Raw genomic sequence first — 21,198 nt, forward strand, 5'->3', positions numbered from 1 at the left:
TGGGATCAAGAATAAATGAGAGAAAAACCATTCAAGGGTAAAAGATCACACTTTACCCTCTAAAATACAAATTTAAAATTTAGAGAATCCAAATTCATACAATTGATAATATAAAATGTTAATTGACAATATATATAACACCTAATCTAATATGTTCAATTATACACTAAACAAATGTTTTAAAAATCTATCAATTTAGCCATTAGGTTATATTAAAATTAGGATTTATTTAATTGAAAAAATGACTTAATTAATAAATTTTAATAAATATATTTGATCAACGTCTAATTAGACATACTAAATGCTTGTTTGGGCGGCATTATTTTAATAAAAAAATATTTTTCAATGAAAAAAATCTTTTATTTTTATTTTTAGTATGTTTGACAAATTTCTAGTAGTAAAAATAAAAACACTAAAAAAATTATATCTTTTTTGAGAAATTGTAATTTACATCTTTTTTTAAAAATCTTTTTCTCTTAAAAAATGCTTTTCATGTAATATATAAACAAAAAAATATTTTTATATTGTTATACCCAAACATAATTGATAGATAAAAAAATCTTTTGCATAAAATATCCAAACATAAAATTACTTTTACTTTTTCATAAGATCTTTTAAAAAAGATAACTCAAAAAAAAGTTTTAAAAAACTCACCCAAACAAACCCTAAGTATCATGTATGCTATCTTAACGCATATTGTTAATGGAATGACAAAAAGATAAAAATAATTAATTTAAAATCCTTGAAGAACCAAATTAATTGATAAAATATTTTAGTGACAATTTCGAAGAACGACTCATCGAGACTAATTTGACCATTAACTACCATTAACTCGTTTAAAGTCAACCTTCCTTATTTTTAAGGACGCTTTTTAAATGTTCCCAAAACACAATCACAAGTACGTGTACTTAGTACTTACCCAAACTTGGAACCCCATACAAAACGCGCGAGGAAAATACAACTAACGAGTTGTGTGAGAGCACGGCCAAGCACAACGACTCTGAAGAGCTCAATTTTTAAACGTAGGCAAATAATTAAAGATGGTAAGTTAATAGTGCCTTACAACTTCATACATCAACTGACAGAAAATATAACCCCCACCCCACAAAAGGCGCTTACGTGCTAGAATTCGGGGTGAAGATTCCAAATTTCCACAGGAAAAGTTTCCAATGGCGTGTAAAGAGAATGCCATGACCCAGGAAAGATTCCAAATTTCCAATGTATCCTCCATAAAAGGGAAATGCTAACACCCTATTCAAGATACTCTGCACAGACAAATGATACAAACTATAAACACAGATCCTATCACTATTAGCGAGGATAATAAGGGGAATCTACCATGTACAATTTGTTAATACGGATGTAAGAATAAGAAACCCTCGGATTCATTATGTATTACTCGTATCAACTGAATGTTATGCATATATTTTGATATCAGCCAACCGATCGCGTTAAATTTATGGACCGTCATCCTTAAAGTTAAATAAGGAAGTATGAAACGCACCCATTTCGAAGTTCAACCCTGCCTTCCCTCCAAAACAAAACAAAAAAGGGAAAAAAACTCGAGAATTTGCTGAACTAAAATCACTAGAGCTAAGCAAGATCTTGAATATTAATTTTTTTTTTAATCTACTCACATGCTACTGCTTGTTTTGGTTTAAACATCAGTACAAATTATTGATTATTCAAACTTTAAAGTTTACTAGTGATGCCAAAGTTCAACACAGCATCATGATTCAAGTAATATCTAACAGTATGCCTGGCGGCAACTTAATGCATATACTGGAGTGACAAAATCAGTAATGGTGGGTAAATAGGTAACAAAATGCTAAAATATATTTGTTCAGAAGTGACATGTGATGAGAAGAAAGAATGTGTTGTAGGCAATACTTTTTATGACGACCAATTGGTACACAAGCAAGGCACCAAATGGATTATTATGATAAGCTGCATCATAGGAGTCAAAAACTAATAATAAATTCTTTGTATCCATCACAATGGGGGCAAATCTACATCTATATAATAAAGTAAGATAAAAACTTGACCTTGATTGGGGGGTATGATCAATTCACGGAATCAAACTTCCGGAGCATCTCACAGTGTGGCGTTTCCTGGATATACCCCCATTGGCGACGCTGCACCTCGAGACGACAATTCTGCCGAAGAATGCTGAAGTATTCCCTCTCAACCCTTTCTTCAATTGTAGCCCGTTCCGTGCTACCTATAGGATACTCCTCATTGAACTTGGTTGTCTTAACATAGTAGTGAACACCCTTCGGGGTAATGTACCGAAATTCATAAGGATAAGACCTTGAAAGAGAATACACAGGATCCGAAGAAGGCAAGAAATTCAACAGCAGAATCAGCAGAACAGGGAGCAGCTGAATCAAAGCTCGAATGTTGAAGCCACCACCGGAGCCATTATCCGCCGGCCTAGGACCCATCCCAGGCCCAAAACTGAACCCACCAAATTGGGTTGTAGGAGCCATCCCACCAAAGAAGAAGTTCCTGAAAATCTCCTCAGCATCAAAATCAGCCTCATAGTACCCATGGCGATAGGCCCTGGGGCCCGGCCTGGCAGCGGCCCGCTGCTCGAAGAGGGACTCATCTTCTCCGGCAAGATCATACTTTCTTCTATTCTCATCATTGCTGAGACACTGAAACGCCTTTGAAACGGACTTGAAGGCTTCTTCAGAGCCCGGAGCTTTGTTCTTATCAGGATGAACCTTCAGGGAGAGTTTTCTGTAGGCTTTTCGCACGTCATCCACAGTGCAACTCTTCTCCAACCCTAGAATCTCATAATAGTTCTTCTTCCTCCGAATCTCTCTAACCACGGTGACTTGCTCCTCCGTGTATGATACCGATGATGAAGACGAAGAGGGTTCAGCTGCCGAAACCCTTCGTCGGATTGAGGGTTGATCGTTTGAGAACGATTTTGGCGACGACGCGCTGGAACGCACCTCGGGGGTTGGCGCTGGCGTTTCGAATCGTGAATTAGGGTTTGACTCGGCCGCCGCAGTGCCTTCTGTAGCCGACAAAAGGTCGTCGACGGGAAGCGTTGGGTCGAGGCGGCGAGCCTTGGTAAGGAACTTCAAGGCGCGGTTTCGATCCCCAGATTCTAAAGCCTGTTTCCCAATTTTCAAGCATTTGAGCGCGTCGTCCTTGTTCCCATCCATTCTCGATTTCTAGTTAACAGATCTGACCAGCTATATAGAAAACGAAGATGATCGAAATTGCGGAATTAGGGATAGGATTGGAATTTAATCAATAAAAAAGAAGAGCTTGGGATTGGGATTGGGATTCAGGGAATTGAAATTGAACTTACAGATGGGGATTGAATCAGAGAGACGATGATCGTCGAAGAATTGCTTCAATTCATGGGATTAGGGTTCGTGATTGGGGAATTGTTGGATAAAATTTGGAACTCCTCTCTAACCCTCAGTTGTTCTCAACCTTCGTTTTCGCCTTATAACGTTAAATCGCACTATGTCTTCCACTACCACGCGCTGTATGTCGCACGTGCTTATCAGTCTCTGCCTTCTGTTTCATGCCACCGCCACACGTGAGATTTTTTCCTTGTTGACGATTATATTGTCTTTTACATTTTACTCCGGGTCAACGATAATTGTCAAATGGGTTTGGCCCAATGGAGAGTAGTTGGGCATACTAGAATGACTCTTTTTGGATCGTATTAGGCCCAAAGGACGTGCACATAAAACTGCTACTCTCTCTTTTAGTTATTTTGTTGTCACGTCTGTTGGGTTTTATCTCCTTCTTTTTTTTCTGTGAAGTAAAATAGATTTATCCGAGTCCTGTGGCTTAAGATAAACTTGATTAAAAAAAAATTGAAAATGGAAAAGATATATAAAATATAATGAACTACCAGTTTTCCTAATTTCTTTTTATTTTTTTTTCTTAAGCATTGTTTAAAAATTTGATTGTCAACGCTATCATACTCTATAAATTGAAAATCGAAATTTACATAAAGAATAAATAGCTGAAGTTATGACAGATAATTTAGCATATTTATATATAAATTTAATCATTTAAATAGTTATAATATTTTGTACATTATCCAAATTTAAATGGACAAATTATAGTTTCCTTTGGCTCTTGGATCAAACAAAGGAAACAAGTTCCATAAAGCTAAGAAGCAGAGCATTGAGAACTACACCATCTTTGCTCTCTTCTCTTCTTTGCCTTTGTTGCCGAGGCAGAGAGAGAGAGTTTCTGGTTTGTGTTCTTCGTCAATATTCCTCATCCAAATAAAATTCCATTTTTTTATTTTTTGTTTCAACTTTAACTTTATTCCTCAGTTCATTGTGTTCCTCAGCCCTGGTCATTCCTAGAATAGTAGAATTATTCCCTTTTTTCATCAGCTAAGTTTAGTCTATGTTATTATCACCTCCAGAATTGGCATATTCTTGTGTCCCCATTTTCTCAAAACCATCTTTAATCTCTCGACACTTTATAAAGTTAATATTTTTAAAACGAGTTGTAGTTCTTATACAAGTATCAAACCACTTGAAGGAACTAGCTTGTCTTTTGTAGCTTAAGATATATCATTGGACATGGGAAGGGTGCAAGGTGTTGAATATGGCTGCAGAGATGTAGTAATACGCAGAATAAAGTTAGAATGGGTATCACATGGGGATAACGTTCATGTTCATCCAACTGGCCTATTTGCAAGTGTTGGTCAAGCAGGATTTGGCTTTGGTATTTCACCAAATCCACCACCTGCTCGAGACAATGCCGCAAAACTCCCCTTGGCTAATTCTTCCATGAAGAACGTGTTGATACCTGATGAGTTTGGTTTTCAAACTACAACAAGGTTTAAAGGATTTTTGTTGAGTGATGAGCATGAAGAAGCTGCACTTGAAGTTGATGAGGAAGGCCTTATGATGAATAAGAAAAGGAAGAAGGGGTTTAAGCTGAAGTTTAAGATTGGGAATCCATCTTTGAGGAGGTTGATAAGTGGGGCTATTGCAGGTGCAGTGTCAAGGACTGCGGTGGCGCCGCTGGAGACCATAAGAACACATTTGATGGTGGGGAGCTGCGGACGTAGCTCCGTTCAAGTGTTTCAGTCTATCATGGAAGTTGATGGATGGAAAGGCTTGTTCAGAGGAAATTTTGCTAATGTCATCCGTGTTGCTCCAAGCAAGGCCATTGAGGTGTGTGTACACAAAATTATTTCGAATATATGGTATGATCCTAGATAGCTTTTGTTTCGTGTATTTGTCATTCAAAATTCATAACCAGTGCCACTTTTCAAATAGCTTCTTTCACCATCTTAGTTGAACTATAACTGCTACTTTTTTTATCTGCCATTTCCTTTGTTGGCACGAATTGATTCATTGGAATTTATCTATGAAAGATCAATTATGATTATTCACTTATTTAGAAGCTGGAAATGCCTGACATGTGAAGCTGGAAGGGGACAACTAGCTTAATATTTGGCTTGTTGTCTTCTTGTTTGAACTTACAATCACAATGTTTTATAAACTTCTACTCTCAAATTCATCTATACCACCAGCCATATATAGAGCCTTAATTTAATCAACTTAATTAAATTCTAATGACATCTGGTGGGACATGCAGCTGTTTGCTTATGATACAATCAAGAAGCAATTGTCTCCTAAACCTGGAGAGCAACCGAAAATCCCTATTCCTGCCTCATTAATTTCAGGAGCTGTTGCTGGAGTTAGCTCTACCTTATGTACCTACCCTCTTGAGCTACTCAAAACTCGTCTAACTGTCCAGGTATGCACTCATATAGAGACTTGTTGATCCTGATCTCATAAGCTGTAAGTGACTTAAGTTTCATGACATGTCATAAATGGCAGAGAGGGGTGTACAAGAACTTGCTTGACGCATTCCTGAGAATTGTTCGAGAAGAAGGTCCTGCAGAGCTTTATAGAGGCCTCACCCCAAGCCTAATTGGTGTAATCCCTTATGCTGCTACAAACTATCTTGCCTATGATACACTGAGAAAAGCTTACAAGAAAGCTTTGAATAAGGAAGAAATTGGGAATGTGATGACCCTCTTAATTGGATCTGCTGCTGGTGCATTCTCAAGCACTGCAACATTTCCACTTGAGGTTGCTCGTAAGCATATGCAAGCTGGGGCTATAAATGGAAGGCAATACAGTAACATGCTTCATGCCCTCATGAGTATACTCGAGAAGGAAGGGGTTGCAGGGTTGTATAGAGGTTTGGGACCAAGCTGCTTCAAGCTAGTTCCTGCTGCAGGGATTTCTTTCATGTGCTATGAAGCTTGCAAGAGAATACTTGTTGAAAATGAAGAGAGTTAGGAACTGAGTGGATAGCTGCAATTCGTTCCACAGGATTTTTATTGGTATTGTTCCCTTTTTTTTTTCCTTCATTCTTTTTTGGCAGAGGAAAAGAGAAGTGATTCTTGGTGCTAATTGTTAGTTTTGAAGGTTTTTTCTTCCCCGGTACAATACTGGACCATATTAACCTTTCCATACGTAGACCATAGTGATATTGAGCATACTCAATGTATTTCATATCTTGGTTTTTCTTTCTCATAATGTTTTTCTACCCTCTCAATACTGACAAGTTCTGTAGAAAACTAATAGCACTTGTGCAAACTCCTTTGTGTGGAATAACAGTTTTCAAAATAATTACCTTTGCTTTTTGAGCAGGCTTAATTTCCACTTGAATCATCCTTTGTAAAGCCACTTTTGTGGCAAGTTACAAGGCTGGAAATTATTACACTCCACAGATGTATGTCTCAACAATGTGATGGATTTTCTTTGCATATGTTTTGGCGATGTTTGGGTTTGCTATATCCTAAAAGAGACTAGAAGCCATCCTTAGAGCTCAAAAGTCAAAACACAACTTGGAAAGCATCTCATTGATCCATTGACTTTTTTTTGGGTTGAAAAGTATCTCATTGATGCAGTGACTTCTTTTTTTTTTGTGATTTCTCTTGGGAGTTTTATTTTTCTAATGCAAGAGTGTTTTTCTTTATATTTGGAGAGATTCTATTATTTTTTATTATTATTAGAAACATAATCTAGCTGTTGAAAGGTGTACCATATAAAAATTACTCAACTTGATTTTAGCTCAGTGTCAGATTAAAATATTAAATTAGTCAAATGTTATTAGTGGAAGATAATTTACTCATGGAAATCAATATTTAGATACTTATTTACCTTATTCATGATCATGCATTGAAAATGCATGTCTTTAAGGCATTATAGAATAAAAATAGTGGAAGATAATTACAAAGAAAGCGATTCAAATGAAACACTTACATATGTACAAAAGAGCCATGAAAACTGGGGAATAATCATGAATAAACTACTGCATTATAAAAAAGAGACAGACACACTAATTAACAACACAGCTCTGTGGAACGTAAGTCCCATGGCATCATCCTCAAGGAGAGGCAGATAAAGATCAGTGGATGATGACAACCACAGCCTCGTCGTCATGCTCGAACAATTCTACATTCTACATATAAACCACTAAATCTTGTTCCTGTACAAAGTACTGCAAATCTAGAACTTTAGTATTCAAAATTTAATTCTTTTTATATATTAATAATTATCAAAAGTTATACATACATCTTCCTACAAGAAGATCAGTCATTCACATAGATATTATAAGTTTGATAGCGATTCTCAAATTATTGGTAACGAAGATTAAACAGCAAAATAATCATTGTGATCTATAAGTCAACTATCATTTGTCAAAACAAATTCACACCAAGTATTTGGCACAAAGACACTGATAGTGCACTAGCTAGCATCTACAGATTGAGCTTCTTCTGTTACTTGTAATAAGACCCAAAAGATAAAGGGTAAATGTTACCACCTAAGGTGGGATAACTACTCCACGACATAACTCTCTATATGGCATAAATTTAGTTCCATACAAAACAGAAAAGTAAAATAATTGAACAATCTATCTAGTCCCATCCAGTTGCAACAATCGATGCATAACCTCCAGGACCATCTTCAACGTTGCCACCTCCATACAAGTCAGTATTGGCATAAGTATAATGACAACTGGTAGCAGGAGGAACTGAATTTGCCATCTCATAAGATGACGAATCAGCATATTCATTGGAGTCTTTTATGTCAAATGTATAATCAGCATTATATGAATCGCCAAAAGTAGTGGAGTGGTTGTCATAATTCTCCACTTCAGGTTCAGTAACATTTCGGAAGTCACGGCCACCATACTGCTGAGATGGATGGCTACCACCAGTGCCATCATATGGTGAAGACTCACCAGCATATTGGCTCAGCCAAGAAGGAATTTCTTGCTTTGCTTCCTGCAAGAGGTCAACAAGAGGCTTTGCAAGATGATTGTTCTTGTAGCTGAAGAAGCCAGTGGCAAAACCAGATTTGCCAGCACGGCCAGTTCTGCCAATTCTATGAACATAGTCATCAATGTTTCTTGGCAAATCATAATTGATGACATGGGCCACATGCGGGATATCCAAACCTCTGGAAGCAACATCTGTCGCCACCATGATAGGAGTCGCACCTTTTTTGAAGGATCTTAAAGCTCGTTCCCTTTCCTACATATGTCAATGTAGCCAAACATTAGTAATCAAATTATAAAATGATAAATAATATGGTAAGATAGCATATTAGTTCGCAATTTAACATCCAACATTGTTAACACACGTGTCAAGAAAATCAATGCAATGTTATCAACATTTAAATGTAACAAAAATCATGAAATAACACTTCTTTATACAAAACTACTGACCCAGCGTACTAGTCCCTCAGAAATTACTTGCAGCTTGAACTCAATGGAAAGCATATACCATATCATCAAAATTTGTGATTTGAGAGAATAACACAACACAAACCTTATTAACAATTAAATAAATAAATTATTACTAGAGGAATAACTCAGACAGCAGCCAGCATAAAATAACACAGAAATCGCAACAATCATACAAGAAGACAAGAACGAAAGAAAGACAATGCCTTACCATTTGAACTTTGTCACCATGTATTGCAATAGCACGAAACCCTTTTCTCGTCAAGGTAGATTCTAAAATATCCGCTCCCCTCTTTGTTTCAACAAATACAAGAGTCAAAGCAGGCTGTATTGGAGAAAACAAGTAAACCAAATCAATAATCCAATTAGCGGTATTTAACAAGAAATTATAAGACATAAAAGCATCAGCTACTTGTTTTTTCTTTACCTTCCCGTTGGCGCCACGTGCATTTTGACCATGGAGTAGATCCACTAGATGGTTAATCTTTTCATTATCCTCAACATATTCAACTTTCTGCACAATCAATTCAGTGCTAGAACCAACCCTTCCAACAGATAGGAATATGTAGTTTGATAGAAAGTCAGATGCAAGCTTCTGCAACATAACCAATAAATTGAAAATCAACAATTATTGAAGCAGCCTAACGCAACACCAACAAAATATCATCAATCACAGGCATACATGCAAGAGAAAGAATGAATTTTCAAGTTCACCTGAATATCATCAGGGAATGTAGCGCTGAAAAGCATAGTTTGCCTAACACCAGGTGGAGGCATGTCCATCTGCTCAACAATCTTGCGTATCTGCTGCTCAAATCCCATGTCCAACATTCGATCAGCCTCATCCAAAGCAAGAATCTTTATCCTTGTCAAAGAAACCCTCCCTCTTTCAATGATATCCACCAACCTCCCAGGAGTAGCAACAAGTATATCAACACCCTTCTCTAAATTCCGCAGCTGTTACATTAATTAATAATTATTAATTAAAAAACAAAAGTTCAGAGCACAAATTAAACCTAGCATTAGCCATAAGCCTGAGAACACACCTGCTGAGTTATTGCAGCTCCACCATAAGCAACAACAACCTTCACTCCAGTTTGATGAGCAAACTTCTTCGCTTCATCATGTATCTACCAATGTTCCAAAAATAAATAGAGAGTAAAAAGGAAAACGGAAAAAGCCAGATAAAAAATGAAGAACATGAAACTAACCTGGCAGGATAATTCTCTAGTAGGAGAAAGAATAAGTGCCGTTGGATATGAAACAGTGCCGCCACGATCACGAACCACAGAATTAAACCCCGGACGACGATTCTTAAGAATAACAGAAATGATCGGGAAGCAAAACGCCGCCGTTTTACCGGACCCAGTCTGCGCGCACGCCATCAAGTCACGGCCGGCGGAAGCAATGGGAATGGCGTGTCGCTGAATCGGCGTAGGCTTCACGTACTTGCACCGCTCGATGTTCGTCTTCAGAACTTGGTGGAAATCGGTTTCCATGAACGATTCCACCGGCAGGGGAACTTCGTCGCCGCTAACCTCCACCGGTACAGATTCGTACGCGTCGAAGTTGAAGCACCGGAAGGGGCGGTTGAGTAACCGGCACGACCCTTGCCACGTGGCGCGGGGGCAGAAGAAGTGCTGTATGCATTATCGGAGAAGGGATAAGAAGAGAAAGCATTGTTTTGAGGGTAGCTAGTGGGATTTCGACGCCGTTCCATGGTGGTTCAAAGAAAAGGCAGGTTTTGACTACAGACTTAAAAGGACTAAAAGAGTGTTAAAAAGAGAAGGTTGTTAATTAATTATGGTACTACTAAGCACATGATTAAGTGTAAGAAGAGAATGAAGGAGGAATGGATGTTTTTAAGTTTTTGTTGTTGGGGGGAAGCTGGTGGATAGGGGGAGACGAGGGAATCTTGTGAAATCTTTATTGGGATACGTGTCGACCTTCTATTGGGAATATGGCTGGTGCATGGGGGTTTAGGAAATAGGTTTAAGAGAGAGTGTATGGTAATGCATTTAATGTGGGCGTGAGGAGGTGACGTACCGGTTGTACCCCACGATGCAATTCTCACAACCATCGTAACTTCATATTCCTTCTATCACCTTATTTGCAACTAGAAGCGGCCCTCTCATTTTCCTATAATTGCATATTGATTTGGGAACTACAAATTACATATTTCATTCTCCTTGAACCTTGGTTGCCTTAATTACTTTCCTTTCACTCTTAACTTCAGCATTTACTCTTTCTTGAACCTGGGAATGCATGTCTAGTTAAAGGGCGAAGGCACAGGCGCACCTTTTTTTTTGGGTGACTTGGCACATGGGCACTTGTGTTAGATAAAAATTATTAGATGATTAGATATATTTTGTTAAATTATTATTTAATAATTTTTAATTAATAAATTTATATAAAAATAATTATATATTAATAAAATTTGAAGTTGAAAAGAATTGCACTAGTAGAAGAAGGTGCCAGAGAAGAGGGAGAGAGAAGGTATAAAAGTGAATGAAAATTAGTTGCAGAAGAATAATACAGTCACACAAGCAAGAGTATTATAATGTAGTATTTATACATATATTTGGTTATGCTCAACTAACTATGACTAATTCTAATTCACACTAATAGACTTCTAACTACAATAAATTAGTTACTCTCTAACTAACTATTGACTAATTTACTTAAATAGAATTTATATCAGTTAACTTCTCCCTTTAACCCAGAAGTATAAGATTTGTGACTGTCTAAATAATCCTAATTTAAAATAATATGAGTAAAAAAGTCTTGGTATCAATGTCTTTATCAAAAGATCAGTCATTTGATTATTAGAGGTCATGAGTAGTAGTAACTTGATGACTCTCTCGTTGACTTTGTCTCGAACTATATGGCAATCGGTTTTTATGTGTTTTGTTTATTCAAATAGAATCAGATTGGTTGCCATAGTTAGAGCAGATTTGCTATCAATTACTCACACCAAGTTCATATAGCAGGCAGAGAAATCAAAAAAAATTCTCAAGTGGTATTTACCAAGGTTCTATATTCTGCTTCAGATGACGATTTTGACACAATTTACTGATTGCTGCTTTTTTAAGAGATCAGCGATGTACCAAGAAAGAAGTAGTAACCTATCGCCTAGTATCGGGGCATGTTGCCCAATCCGCATCGATAAAACCATTGAGTTTGAAGTTAGTAGCAAGAAGGAAATTAAAAAGAGCTAGGTCTGTGACTGGAGTGCTCTTCAAGTAACATAAAACTCGCAAGACCGCTTTGTAATGGTTATTGAGTAGGAGATTCTAAATATTGACTTAACTTTCTCACCACAAAAGTAATATCAAGTCTAGTGTTGGTAAGATATTGGAGTTTGCCAATGACCTTTTTGCACAAAATAGGCTTTGTAAGAGGCTCTCCTCAGGTCTTGGGGAGGTGCATTGAATAGTTCATGAAGCAGGTTTGCCTCTAATAGTCCAAATTCTTTTAAGAGATCTGTTGTATACTTCTTTTCATACAATGCCAATCCCTTTGTGTAATAAGTACGGGTAGCAAGCGGAAAGCCCGTCCCGCCCTACCTGCCTAATTGCGGGTTGCGAGTAAGCACCTCAAAGCTCCTTTTTTTACTATTAACTACTAAATAATATATATAATTTCACAATCATATTAATAAATTTATAATTTCTAAAGGCATAAAAAATTATATTTTTTATATTTACAAACATTAAATTCTTTGTAATTATAATATCTAATAAACATAATTATAAATCAAATTTTCAACCAAAACATAATTATAAATAACCTCTCCAAAGCAAAATAAACATAATCTAAAACATAATTATTAATATTGTTTCCAAAATAATATAAACAAAATCCAAAACACTCAATTTTCATCTTCATACTCTTGTAAGTTAGGTTGAAGGAAGTTGGATTTTGGCAAAAAAAAATTACAAAAATACTCGCTTTCCAAAAAAACTAAGCCCGACAAGGAAGCCCGTCCCGCCCCGCCAAAACTCGTGGTTTAAGCGGTGCGGGTTAGGTGGGTTAGACAGGTTTTTGCTTTTTGGCGATCCTAATTTCCCAACCTAGCCCGTCTTTTTTGGCGGATTACGTGGGCCAGCCCAACAGGTTTAGGCCCGTTTTTCACCCCTAGTTATAAGTAACCATGATTCCCAAGAAGTAATTGAGTTTTTCTAAATCTTTGATGCTGAATCTGGCGTCCAGAACTGATTTGATGTGTTCAATCTCATTGGCATCATCCCCTGCCAAGACAAAATCATCCACATATGCTAAACTTGTAGTGAAACCTGAAGTCGTTCATTTGGTGAATAAGGAATAGTCTGACTTCGATTATTTGTTGCCAGATTCAGTAAGCACTGAGACAAGTTTGGTATTCCATTGACAGCTTATAACACTCTATCACCCTAAGCTTTACCCTGGCCGTAAAGTAACGGATGACAAAGTGTCACGACAATTCTAAAACTCAAAGTATCTTGGAGCTTTTGCAAGGTTTTATATATTTTGTCGTTACTCGTGCAATGTGCTTTGGTTATTGACAAGCGAGATTAACCAACCGTCCTTGTCAGGTACACAATGAAATCACCAATAATATTACATCATCTGTTTTTCTTATCTCCAGTTCTCATCATCATTCCGCTCCACCAACCCACTCTAATTATTTCATCCACTTTACATTACAAACCTAAGTCACTGTCTCTAATTTCATGACAGAAATATCCTGTTTAATTTACGCAGTACATTCTTGCTTGCCCCAAAGTCTAAACACTAGTTAGAAAATCTTAAACAAGTGTTATAGAGGTTTAGAAAGTTAGAGAAATGCTCAAAAACACAAAAATACATTTTCTGCAAAACAAAGTGGTCATGCGTACGCATGTCACCCCTCGCGTACACATGATGAAAAATTTTCACATGTCGCATATGCGAGCCACATCCGCGTACGCAAACATTCAGGATAAAAAGTTTTGCTCGCGTACGCGTGCCATCTGCTGCGTACGCGCACCTTCAAAAATGTCAATTCCGCGTACGCATGCAAGTTCCGCGCACCTGAGATCACTGACAAGACCGGAAACTTGCATACGCATGAATATGGGTTTTTCCATAACGCTGCTAAATGCAGAAAATTCAGTTTTTTACACGAAACTTTAAACGCGCATAACTTTTTTGTTAAAAATTATTTTCCATACGTTCTTCGAACGTCATAAACTACACGGACCCAACTTTCATTTAAGATAAGTTTCACAAAATTTGGGGGTCCAGAAATCAAATTATGGCCCGTTAAAGTTGGTTAAAAATATATTTTTACCAAATTTTACCAAAACCTCTAATTTTCAAAACTTCCAAACCAAACCATAATTTTTCCATACCAATCTCAATACTACACACTTCTACATATATCAATTATTCCTCAATCATTTTCCAACCATCCAAACCTAATCATTCCCAAATAATTTCAATTCATAAATTCCAAATCCAACAATATTTCACCAAATTTTATCACTAAGCTCACATTACCATCAATCATCATCACAATCAATAATTATCATTCATTCCAATCTATCACATGGTCACGGCCTTCGTCTCAAATTTCACCAACATTTATCATCACAATCATTAATTACACATCAATTTCTTTCACATGGTCATACCAAAACTCCATCCAATTAATCACACGTATTCCATCAACCAACTCATACCTATCTTAAGGCAACTAGCCTATGTTTCACATGACATTATATATTATCTAAAGAAAACCAAAATTATACATTAGCCGATTTCACCCAAGCTTCCAAATACCACAAAAACCCAATTCCAAGCAAGCCAATTGCCAAATCAACACAATTCAATCTAACTTAAAGTAATTTAACATAATCAAACACTAGGGTTCACAAAAATGACAAACTATAAGGGTTTAGAGAATCCTTACCTTGTCCACTAAAACTTGGGTGAAACCCACTAATCACTTAAGCTAGATTATTTAATATATTATGTGTGAACAAAAGTGGGAGTAATACATTAGATAATAAATATAAATACGTTATTTAAGAAATAAAAATGTGTATCATTAAAAGTGGGAATAACAAATGTTGCAAGATATTTAGTTATGCACATTTGTCAACGTAGTTCGAAAGTAATGTCTAATAGTAACAACGTATTTTTTATCATAATATTTTTTAATTTAACCTAAGTAGATGTCTTAAAAAATTTAGTTTTAATTGACATATAGTTATTGTAACTCAATAGCTAATACTAGATACGATGGCGTCATGACCAAAATAATGTGAAATTGAAGTATATCAATAATTTTTTTAAAGAGAAAAATAATGTTTTCAGTTGTCAACAGTCCTAGCACTAATCAGAGGGAGCTTAATTCTATCCTCTACTTTATGAAGGTCACCTCAACCCTCTCAGGAGATTATAACAGTTGTATTTTCTTTTTGATAAGGGGTTTAATTTGTTTATTGAGAAATGAATATCTTATTACATCATAGGTGCCTCACTCCACTATTGTTTATTGGAAATTTGAATCGAGTCCATTAATTTTTTAATAAGCAACAAATGAATGGTTATGATTCATTGATTTCATTTTTTGAATCCGCTGCTACTTTTATGATGCAACCAAATGAATCGTAGTTACATAGGATGATACCAGCAACTTGGGCCTCGCAAAAGTAATTAGGCCTCTATTGGGCCCGTTTGAGTGGTAGCTCAAGACAATAAAGAAACAACCTTTCCTTATTTGTCTCACTCGGTAGGTTATGATATTGTGTATGAGAGAAAAGAAATGAAGTTCCCAACTTTGAAAAAGAAGGAGGAAAGCGCAATAAAGGTGAATAGCACTGTGATCAAGAAAGCAGCGGAAACCACCAATGTTGATGCATCACTAGCAAGGTGATCGTATTTACCATGTGTTTACTTTATATGACTCGGCTTATGATATGCATTTCGCTCACACGTTTATTCTACGATGGACTCTAAGGCTGTCTTTGCTCACATGCGAACAAAGATCCCCTTCCATGACTGCCGTGAACAAAAGCATAAGTTTCTTAACTCTTGTTGTGTTCAATTATTGGACTTGATTTCTAGCTTTTTTTTTGTCATTGAAAAAAAATCCTTTTTACATCCATCCAATCTAAATATAAAAAAATAATACATGGCCCATACAATATTTTTACATCCATCCAATCCAAATATAAAAACAAAAAAAATTATTATTATATTATATTTTTTTCCTAAACTAAACTCATTATTAATTCTTAATCTATTTGTTAACAACAATATTTCACACACTTCTTTTGAACCGCAGGACCTCCACTGAACTGTCTGCCTCTAACTGCAGTACCTGCAACAACAATTATCACTTCAATGGGACACGTGTTCCTACCACCAAGTGACATCTACTATCTGCAGCTGTTGAAGGATCTTTTTTTCAGCACCATAGCAAATCCTTTGTCTAAAAGAAAAAGAGAGTGATTTTGCTAACAAGGTTCATAAATTTCTTCGCAATTGTTTAAAACATCTGGTTGAAAAGAAATAAGAGGTCGTTTCAGAATAAAAAAAAATGTGTCGAAGAAATCATCAACATATGTCTCTTCTTAATTACAAAGAGTGCAGGTGCGAGGATCCCTTTTGTTATTAATGATAATACTGGAGATGATATTGGGATAAGTTACTGGTTCAAGAAATTACTAGGTGATTATAATAGGTGTTGTTTTATTATTTTTCTGACTTTTTCGCTCCACTCTTGTGTGAAGCTTCTTTTGTTTCAAAAAATTTTTTTGCTAACAACGAAAGTTTAATCTTGCCAACTGCCAAGTTAGTAACTAGTACACTAGTACATACCAATAAAGAAAGATTACTATTATTAAATCAAATGAATCTTTGAAAAATGCACACAATGACTGATGACAAATAGATTCATGAAAATACTTAGCAACAAATGAACCCTCATAATTTATGAATTTGACCGCTTACATCATAAAGATGAAAGTTATTCACAATTTAACTTCCAAACATGTTTAGTATTTTAAATATATCCAAAATTATCGAACAAAAACGAAGTGTAATGTAAATAACTCATCGTATTTTCTTTCCATCGTTACAATTTACAAGAAATATTTTTAAAAAATACAAATGAAAATATATATACAAAGAGAAAATACAAGTACATCCAATTATTTTCCATTTCTTTCTTTGAGAATACTCAATCTCTATAATAAATCACATTTGATCAGCTCAGCTGCAAAAACTAGCTGGAGACATTATTTGAATCTGAATACCCTTTTGTAAGTAATCGCCTCTCTTCCTTCTCTAACCTAGCAAGCCATTTGAATCCAAGATCACATCTTGCCTTTGCCGCTATCTGGAACTTCTCCCGAACTATCTCTACCGGATCAATTGCAAGACTTTTTTTCATTTTCCCAGCATTCCGAGTAGCAGAGCCTCTCTTCACACTGAATTTTGTTATTGTTTCTAGAACCTTAACACCTGAGGCAGAATACTTTATTAGTATCATAGTGAAAAATTGCGTAATAAAAAGGTGCAAGCAAGCCACTATATCAAATCCAGTCTAACTATGTTTAGACCATCTCCTTTGCTTTTGGCAATCATGCGCAATAAAGAAACCTACTTTTAAAATTGCTCTATTTTTAACCATAAAGAGAACTGAAATACCCAACAATATAATGTTAAAACAAAATAAGGAGCAAGCTGACCCAATAATAAAGTTGTAATATTGCTTGGACTTTGCAAAGTTCTAGGCACATTTGTTTTGCTAGGGATAATGCTCAAGCTCTTATTTGAAAATTGCCTACTATGGCTGAATTTAATGGGATTGATCCAATGTCATTGTATTCTATTGGGATTTTATTCTTCATATTGTTATTTTGGATTTTTTGTAGGGTTCAATTTGTCTTAATTTTGAAGGAACAAAATCTCATGTGAAAGACTTATTAACACATCAACATTCTACCATTTTTCAACCAGTTGCAAGGGATATGAAACTTTTTTTTATGGATGAGGACCTTTTGGATAATTTCTCATTGTTGGGGATACTTAGTCCTTTCTTCAAATGATTAGGAATAAAAATAGACATTTACTTTTTTTTCTTTTAATATTGGAGTTACTTGTGTGATATCCCCACCTTATAGTCCAAATGCAGGAACAAAGGAGTTTATAGAAACGTGCATGCTCAACTCAAATAGCACCAAGCAATTACTATTTTTTAAATTTAATAAAATGGAACCGTTTGATTTGTATCTTTTAAAAAAAATTATGGAGGCCAACTACTTTATAAGTCAACTTAGTCAAATTTTCTTTAAATCTAATGTTGAAATTAAAAAAATTAAGTTTTGCACTCTCTACATATTCGCACCGTATAATCCTAAGCCATAAATCATTTATTATATGCGCTCCCATCCTCTCTCTTCCACTCCTCCTCTTGTCTATCACGCCGTTAACATTTGCCTCCCGCCACTTATCACGCCGCTGTCGCCCTTCGCGTCGCGCCCCCGCCATCCTGTCGCACCCCTTCATCTGCCTCTCGCTTCCTACGCGCTATCATCGCCCATCGCGCTGTGCCCCCGCTTTCACGTCGCACTCCTCCATCGCGCCAAAGTGGGCACATCCTCTCTTGCATCGCCGTCCTCTATCGCGCTACACCCCGTCCTCGTATCATAACCTTTGCCTCCATTTTTCTTTCAATGTGATTTTGGTTTTTTTTCAATGTGATTTGAATGTGAAGGTTCTTAATGGTCTAGAAAAGGCGGGTTGAATCTATGACCTTCTTTAACTTTTATTAATAAAGCCTTAAACCAGAAATTGTAATTTGGCTTCAGTCTAGTCTGTGCAGCGGATTATGCATGAGACAATTTTATTTTATCTCATAAAACCAGAAAAATAGAATTAGAGCAGAAAGAAAGTATGTGACACAACCATATATCCTGGTTATATCCTGGTTCAGTTGCCTTGTGCAATGCAACCTACATCCAGTCTCTACCACAACATAGGTAAAATTTTTACTATCTTTTAAGTATTACATATACAAGTTTCCTAGGACTCAACAAAATCCTATCTGAGACATATCAAACTTCAACATAAACTTGATTTGGTAATATAACTACCTAAACTTGACACACTAAGTACTTACGCAACTTAGTAAGGGATACCTCTCAGGTACATGATACAAAATAGAAATGCAACCAAAAGAAATCTGAAACCACTCTTGGCTTTTTCTCTCAAGTGTTTCTCTCAGCCTTTTCACTCAATGGCTTTTTTTCAATGCCTCTCTCTTTTACCTTTTACCACATAATGACTACAAAGAAAGATATAACATTGAAACAGAAATACAAACAGTAAACCATGAAGGAGATGATTATTCACAGCCTTGACTCTATATGCTGAACCCATCTTCTGAACTCAAAATATTGTTCTTCATCTTGGCGGAATGCTCCTTTTAGTATAGGTGCAATGCTTCCAAGACTTCAGACTCTGTTATGAAGTTTCACTCTTCTCTCTATTTTCGGATTCTCTCTCCTTGAACTCTAATGAGAATCATTTTTCTTTTTGTAACTTGTTCAGAGCCACGGCTAGGGTTCCTTTCACCAAGGTTAATTTCTTGGTCCTTGAACCAAATGAAAACCCCTTTTACCCTTTTCTTCATTCAGATCACAAAATTAGAAATTTAAAATCTGGATATTAGCTTGACTGAGGAGGGAAGAGCAGCAGAGTTATGCTTGCTCAGTGATAATCCCAAATTCACACCCTTGAAATTATGCTTTGACTCCAAAAAATAATGTAAGCCATTGATTCACAATAGAGAAAATTCAGCCACCACTTTCTTCTTGTTACCCGAAATGGTGGTTGCAGGGGGAAGGAGAAAATGTGAAGTAATTAACTTGCATGCAAATAGAAATAAATTACTTTTAACCTCTGAACTTGTTTAGCATGCTTTTCCTTGATTTGACATTAGCTTCCTTTATTATCTATCCCTTTCTTCCTCTTTAGTGATTGAACTTAAAAGTAAAGCTCTCTTTTTCTTCTGACCAACACTAGAAGTGAACACAAGCTAAGACTTAGCTTAGGATTCCTTTTCTTTTGCTTGAAAACTAGTGGACATGGTTAATGAATAATTTTTCATTTAGCTGCTACAGATCATTGGGTTTTCAAGGTTTGGACTTCAACAAAAATTATTTGGGCCTGCACACTTGACTCATATCATCGAAATTCACTTGGGTTATTAACCCAAATCAATCATGTTTGTCATCATCAATATGTTAATTATTTTTCTAACTCAACAGAATATTTTTTCATATAATTTGAATTTTTTTTATATATTGCAGATTTTTTTCGTCTCTTAGTAGAAAATATATTGAGGTTTAAAATGCGGATGTTTCTTTTACAAAAAAAAATATCAAATTCTAAATAAGCATTCACAACCATTTGAGAACGAATTTAATGTGATTCAAATTTTTTATTGATTTTGATTTGGATTTTTTTTCATGTAAAATGGATTTTTTATATATAATTTAAACTTTTTTTGGTATATTGTGAATGTTTTTTCTCCTTTAATAAAGAATGTATTGGAGTTTATGATGCAAATGTTTCTTTTACAAAAGAAAAAAATATTCAATTACAAGAAAAGAAACATCCATAACCCTTTAAGAATAAATTTAATATAATTAAATTTTTTTTTGATGTACTTTAGATTTTTTTCATGTATTTGGATATTTTTTATATATAATTTAGATAATTTTTTTATATTGTGGATATTCTTTTTCATGAGCCTTAGGGTGCAATTCAAATAAAAATTGGTTAAAATTGACACCTTTATTAATTATTTAACGGAGTTATTTAAAAAATTATAATAATCACAAAATTTCATAACTTTTTTTCATTCTATTTTTGTTATTCTGAATTATTTCAAAAATAATTGCAAAATACATCCTTTAAATTTTTCTTATCATAAAAGATCCTCAAATTTTGGAAAACCCTCAAAAACAAGAATATTTTTGTTATTCACTCACTTTATTCCATATAAAAAAAAGTCTAAATATAATTTCTTGATACCCATATAATTTTAAAAATTCTTGAAAGAAGATTAACCTTTTATAAACTAAATGAATTATTAATATAAAATATATAAATATAAATAATTAAATTATATTCTTATTATGTAAATTAATTTGTTAATGGCTCAATTATTGAAAAGAGTTGGAAACATTATTTCCATGTCCACACATATTCTAATTTCATAGAATGATATTTGTTCCATATCCTTAGTTTTTATTTTTTAAATCATTCTCTTTTCTTTCGAAATGCATAGTATTTTATTTTAGAGAAGTTCTCCACATACAAGCATTTTTTTATACAAATCTTTACAAGTGTATCTTTTTCTTCTTCTTGCGCACGTTCTTCTTCCTTTTCCTC

At 35.3% G+C, this 21,198-nt stretch overlaps 3 protein-coding genes across 4 annotated transcripts; 1 reads left to right on the forward strand and 2 right to left on the reverse strand.

Moving 5' to 3' along the window:
• Positions 1 to 832: 832 nt before the first annotated feature.
• On the reverse strand, positions 833 to 3,514 carry LOC107469919 (chaperone protein dnaJ 49). Of its 2 annotated transcripts, XM_016089319.3 has the most exons (3): positions 3,326 to 3,514; positions 2,046 to 3,206; positions 833 to 1,265 (listed from the first exon to the last, which is right to left on the reverse strand). In XM_016089319.3, the coding sequence occupies exon 2, from the start codon at positions 3,174 to 3,176 to the stop codon at positions 2,064 to 2,066; it is 1,113 nt and encodes a 370-aa protein (XP_015944805.1). In that variant the 5' UTR covers positions 3,177 to 3,206; positions 3,326 to 3,514; the 3' UTR covers positions 833 to 1,265; positions 2,046 to 2,063. The 2 variants fall into 2 exon arrangements, with proteins under 2 accessions (XP_015944805.1, XP_052116384.1); XM_052260424.1 differs by lacking the exon at positions 833 to 1,265 and having other exon boundaries at positions 1,804 to 3,206; positions 3,326 to 3,513.
• A 632-nt stretch (positions 3,515 to 4,146) lies between these two features.
• LOC107469910 (adenine nucleotide transporter BT1, chloroplastic/mitochondrial-like) lies at positions 4,147 to 6,907 on the forward strand. The gene is made up of 3 exons (XM_016089302.3): positions 4,147 to 5,171; positions 5,599 to 5,760; positions 5,844 to 6,907. Exons 1-3 carry the CDS (start codon positions 4,572 to 4,574, stop codon positions 6,309 to 6,311), a joined length of 1,230 nt encoding a protein of 409 aa, XP_015944788.1. The 5' UTR covers positions 4,147 to 4,571; the 3' UTR covers positions 6,312 to 6,907.
• An 832-nt stretch (positions 6,908 to 7,739) lies between these two features.
• LOC107471431 (DEAD-box ATP-dependent RNA helicase 52B) lies at positions 7,740 to 10,901 on the reverse strand. Its single transcript, XM_021127789.2, has 7 exons — positions 10,872 to 10,901; positions 9,978 to 10,406; positions 9,813 to 9,896; positions 9,481 to 9,723; positions 9,194 to 9,361; positions 8,978 to 9,091; positions 7,740 to 8,554 (listed from the first exon to the last, which is right to left on the reverse strand). The coding sequence occupies exons 1-7, from the start codon at positions 10,899 to 10,901 to the stop codon at positions 7,937 to 7,939; spliced, it is 1,686 nt and encodes a 561-aa protein (XP_020983448.2). The 3' UTR covers positions 7,740 to 7,936.
• Between the last annotated feature and the right edge of the window lie 10,297 nt (positions 10,902 to 21,198).

The sequence above is a fragment of the Arachis duranensis genome, chromosome 1, assembly GCF_000817695.3.
Source record: "Arachis duranensis cultivar V14167 chromosome 1, aradu.V14167.gnm2.J7QH, whole genome shotgun sequence".
In the NCBI taxonomy this organism is placed as follows: domain Eukaryota; kingdom Viridiplantae; phylum Streptophyta; class Magnoliopsida; order Fabales; family Fabaceae; genus Arachis; species Arachis duranensis.

Excerpts from the sequence above, each read along its gene's own strand:
- LOC107469919 (XM_016089319.3), bottom strand. The coding sequence starts at position 3,176 with ATGGATGGGAACAAGGACGACGCGCTCAAATGCTTGAAAATTGGGAAA.
- LOC107469910 (XM_016089302.3), top strand. The coding sequence starts at position 4,572 with ATGGGAAGGGTGCAAGGTGTTGAATATGGCTGCAGAGATGTAGTAATA. Across the intron at positions 5,172-5,598 it reads CTCCAAGCAAGGCCATTGAG|CTGTTTGCTTATGATACAAT; the intron begins GTGTGTGTACAC and ends TGGGACATGCAG. Across the intron at positions 5,761-5,843 it reads AAACTCGTCTAACTGTCCAG|AGAGGGGTGTACAAGAACTT; the intron begins GTATGCACTCAT and ends CATAAATGGCAG.
- LOC107471431 (XM_021127789.2), bottom strand. The coding sequence starts at position 10,901 with ATGAGAGGGCCGCTTCTAGTTGCAAATAAG. Across the intron at positions 9,897-9,977 it reads CTAGAGAATTATCCTGCCAG|ATACATGATGAAGCGAAGAA; the intron begins GTTAGTTTCATG and ends GAACATTGGTAG. Across the intron at positions 8,555-8,977 it reads ATGGTGACAAAGTTCAAATG|GAAAGGGAACGAGCTTTAAG; the intron begins GTAAGGCATTGT and ends TGACATATGTAG.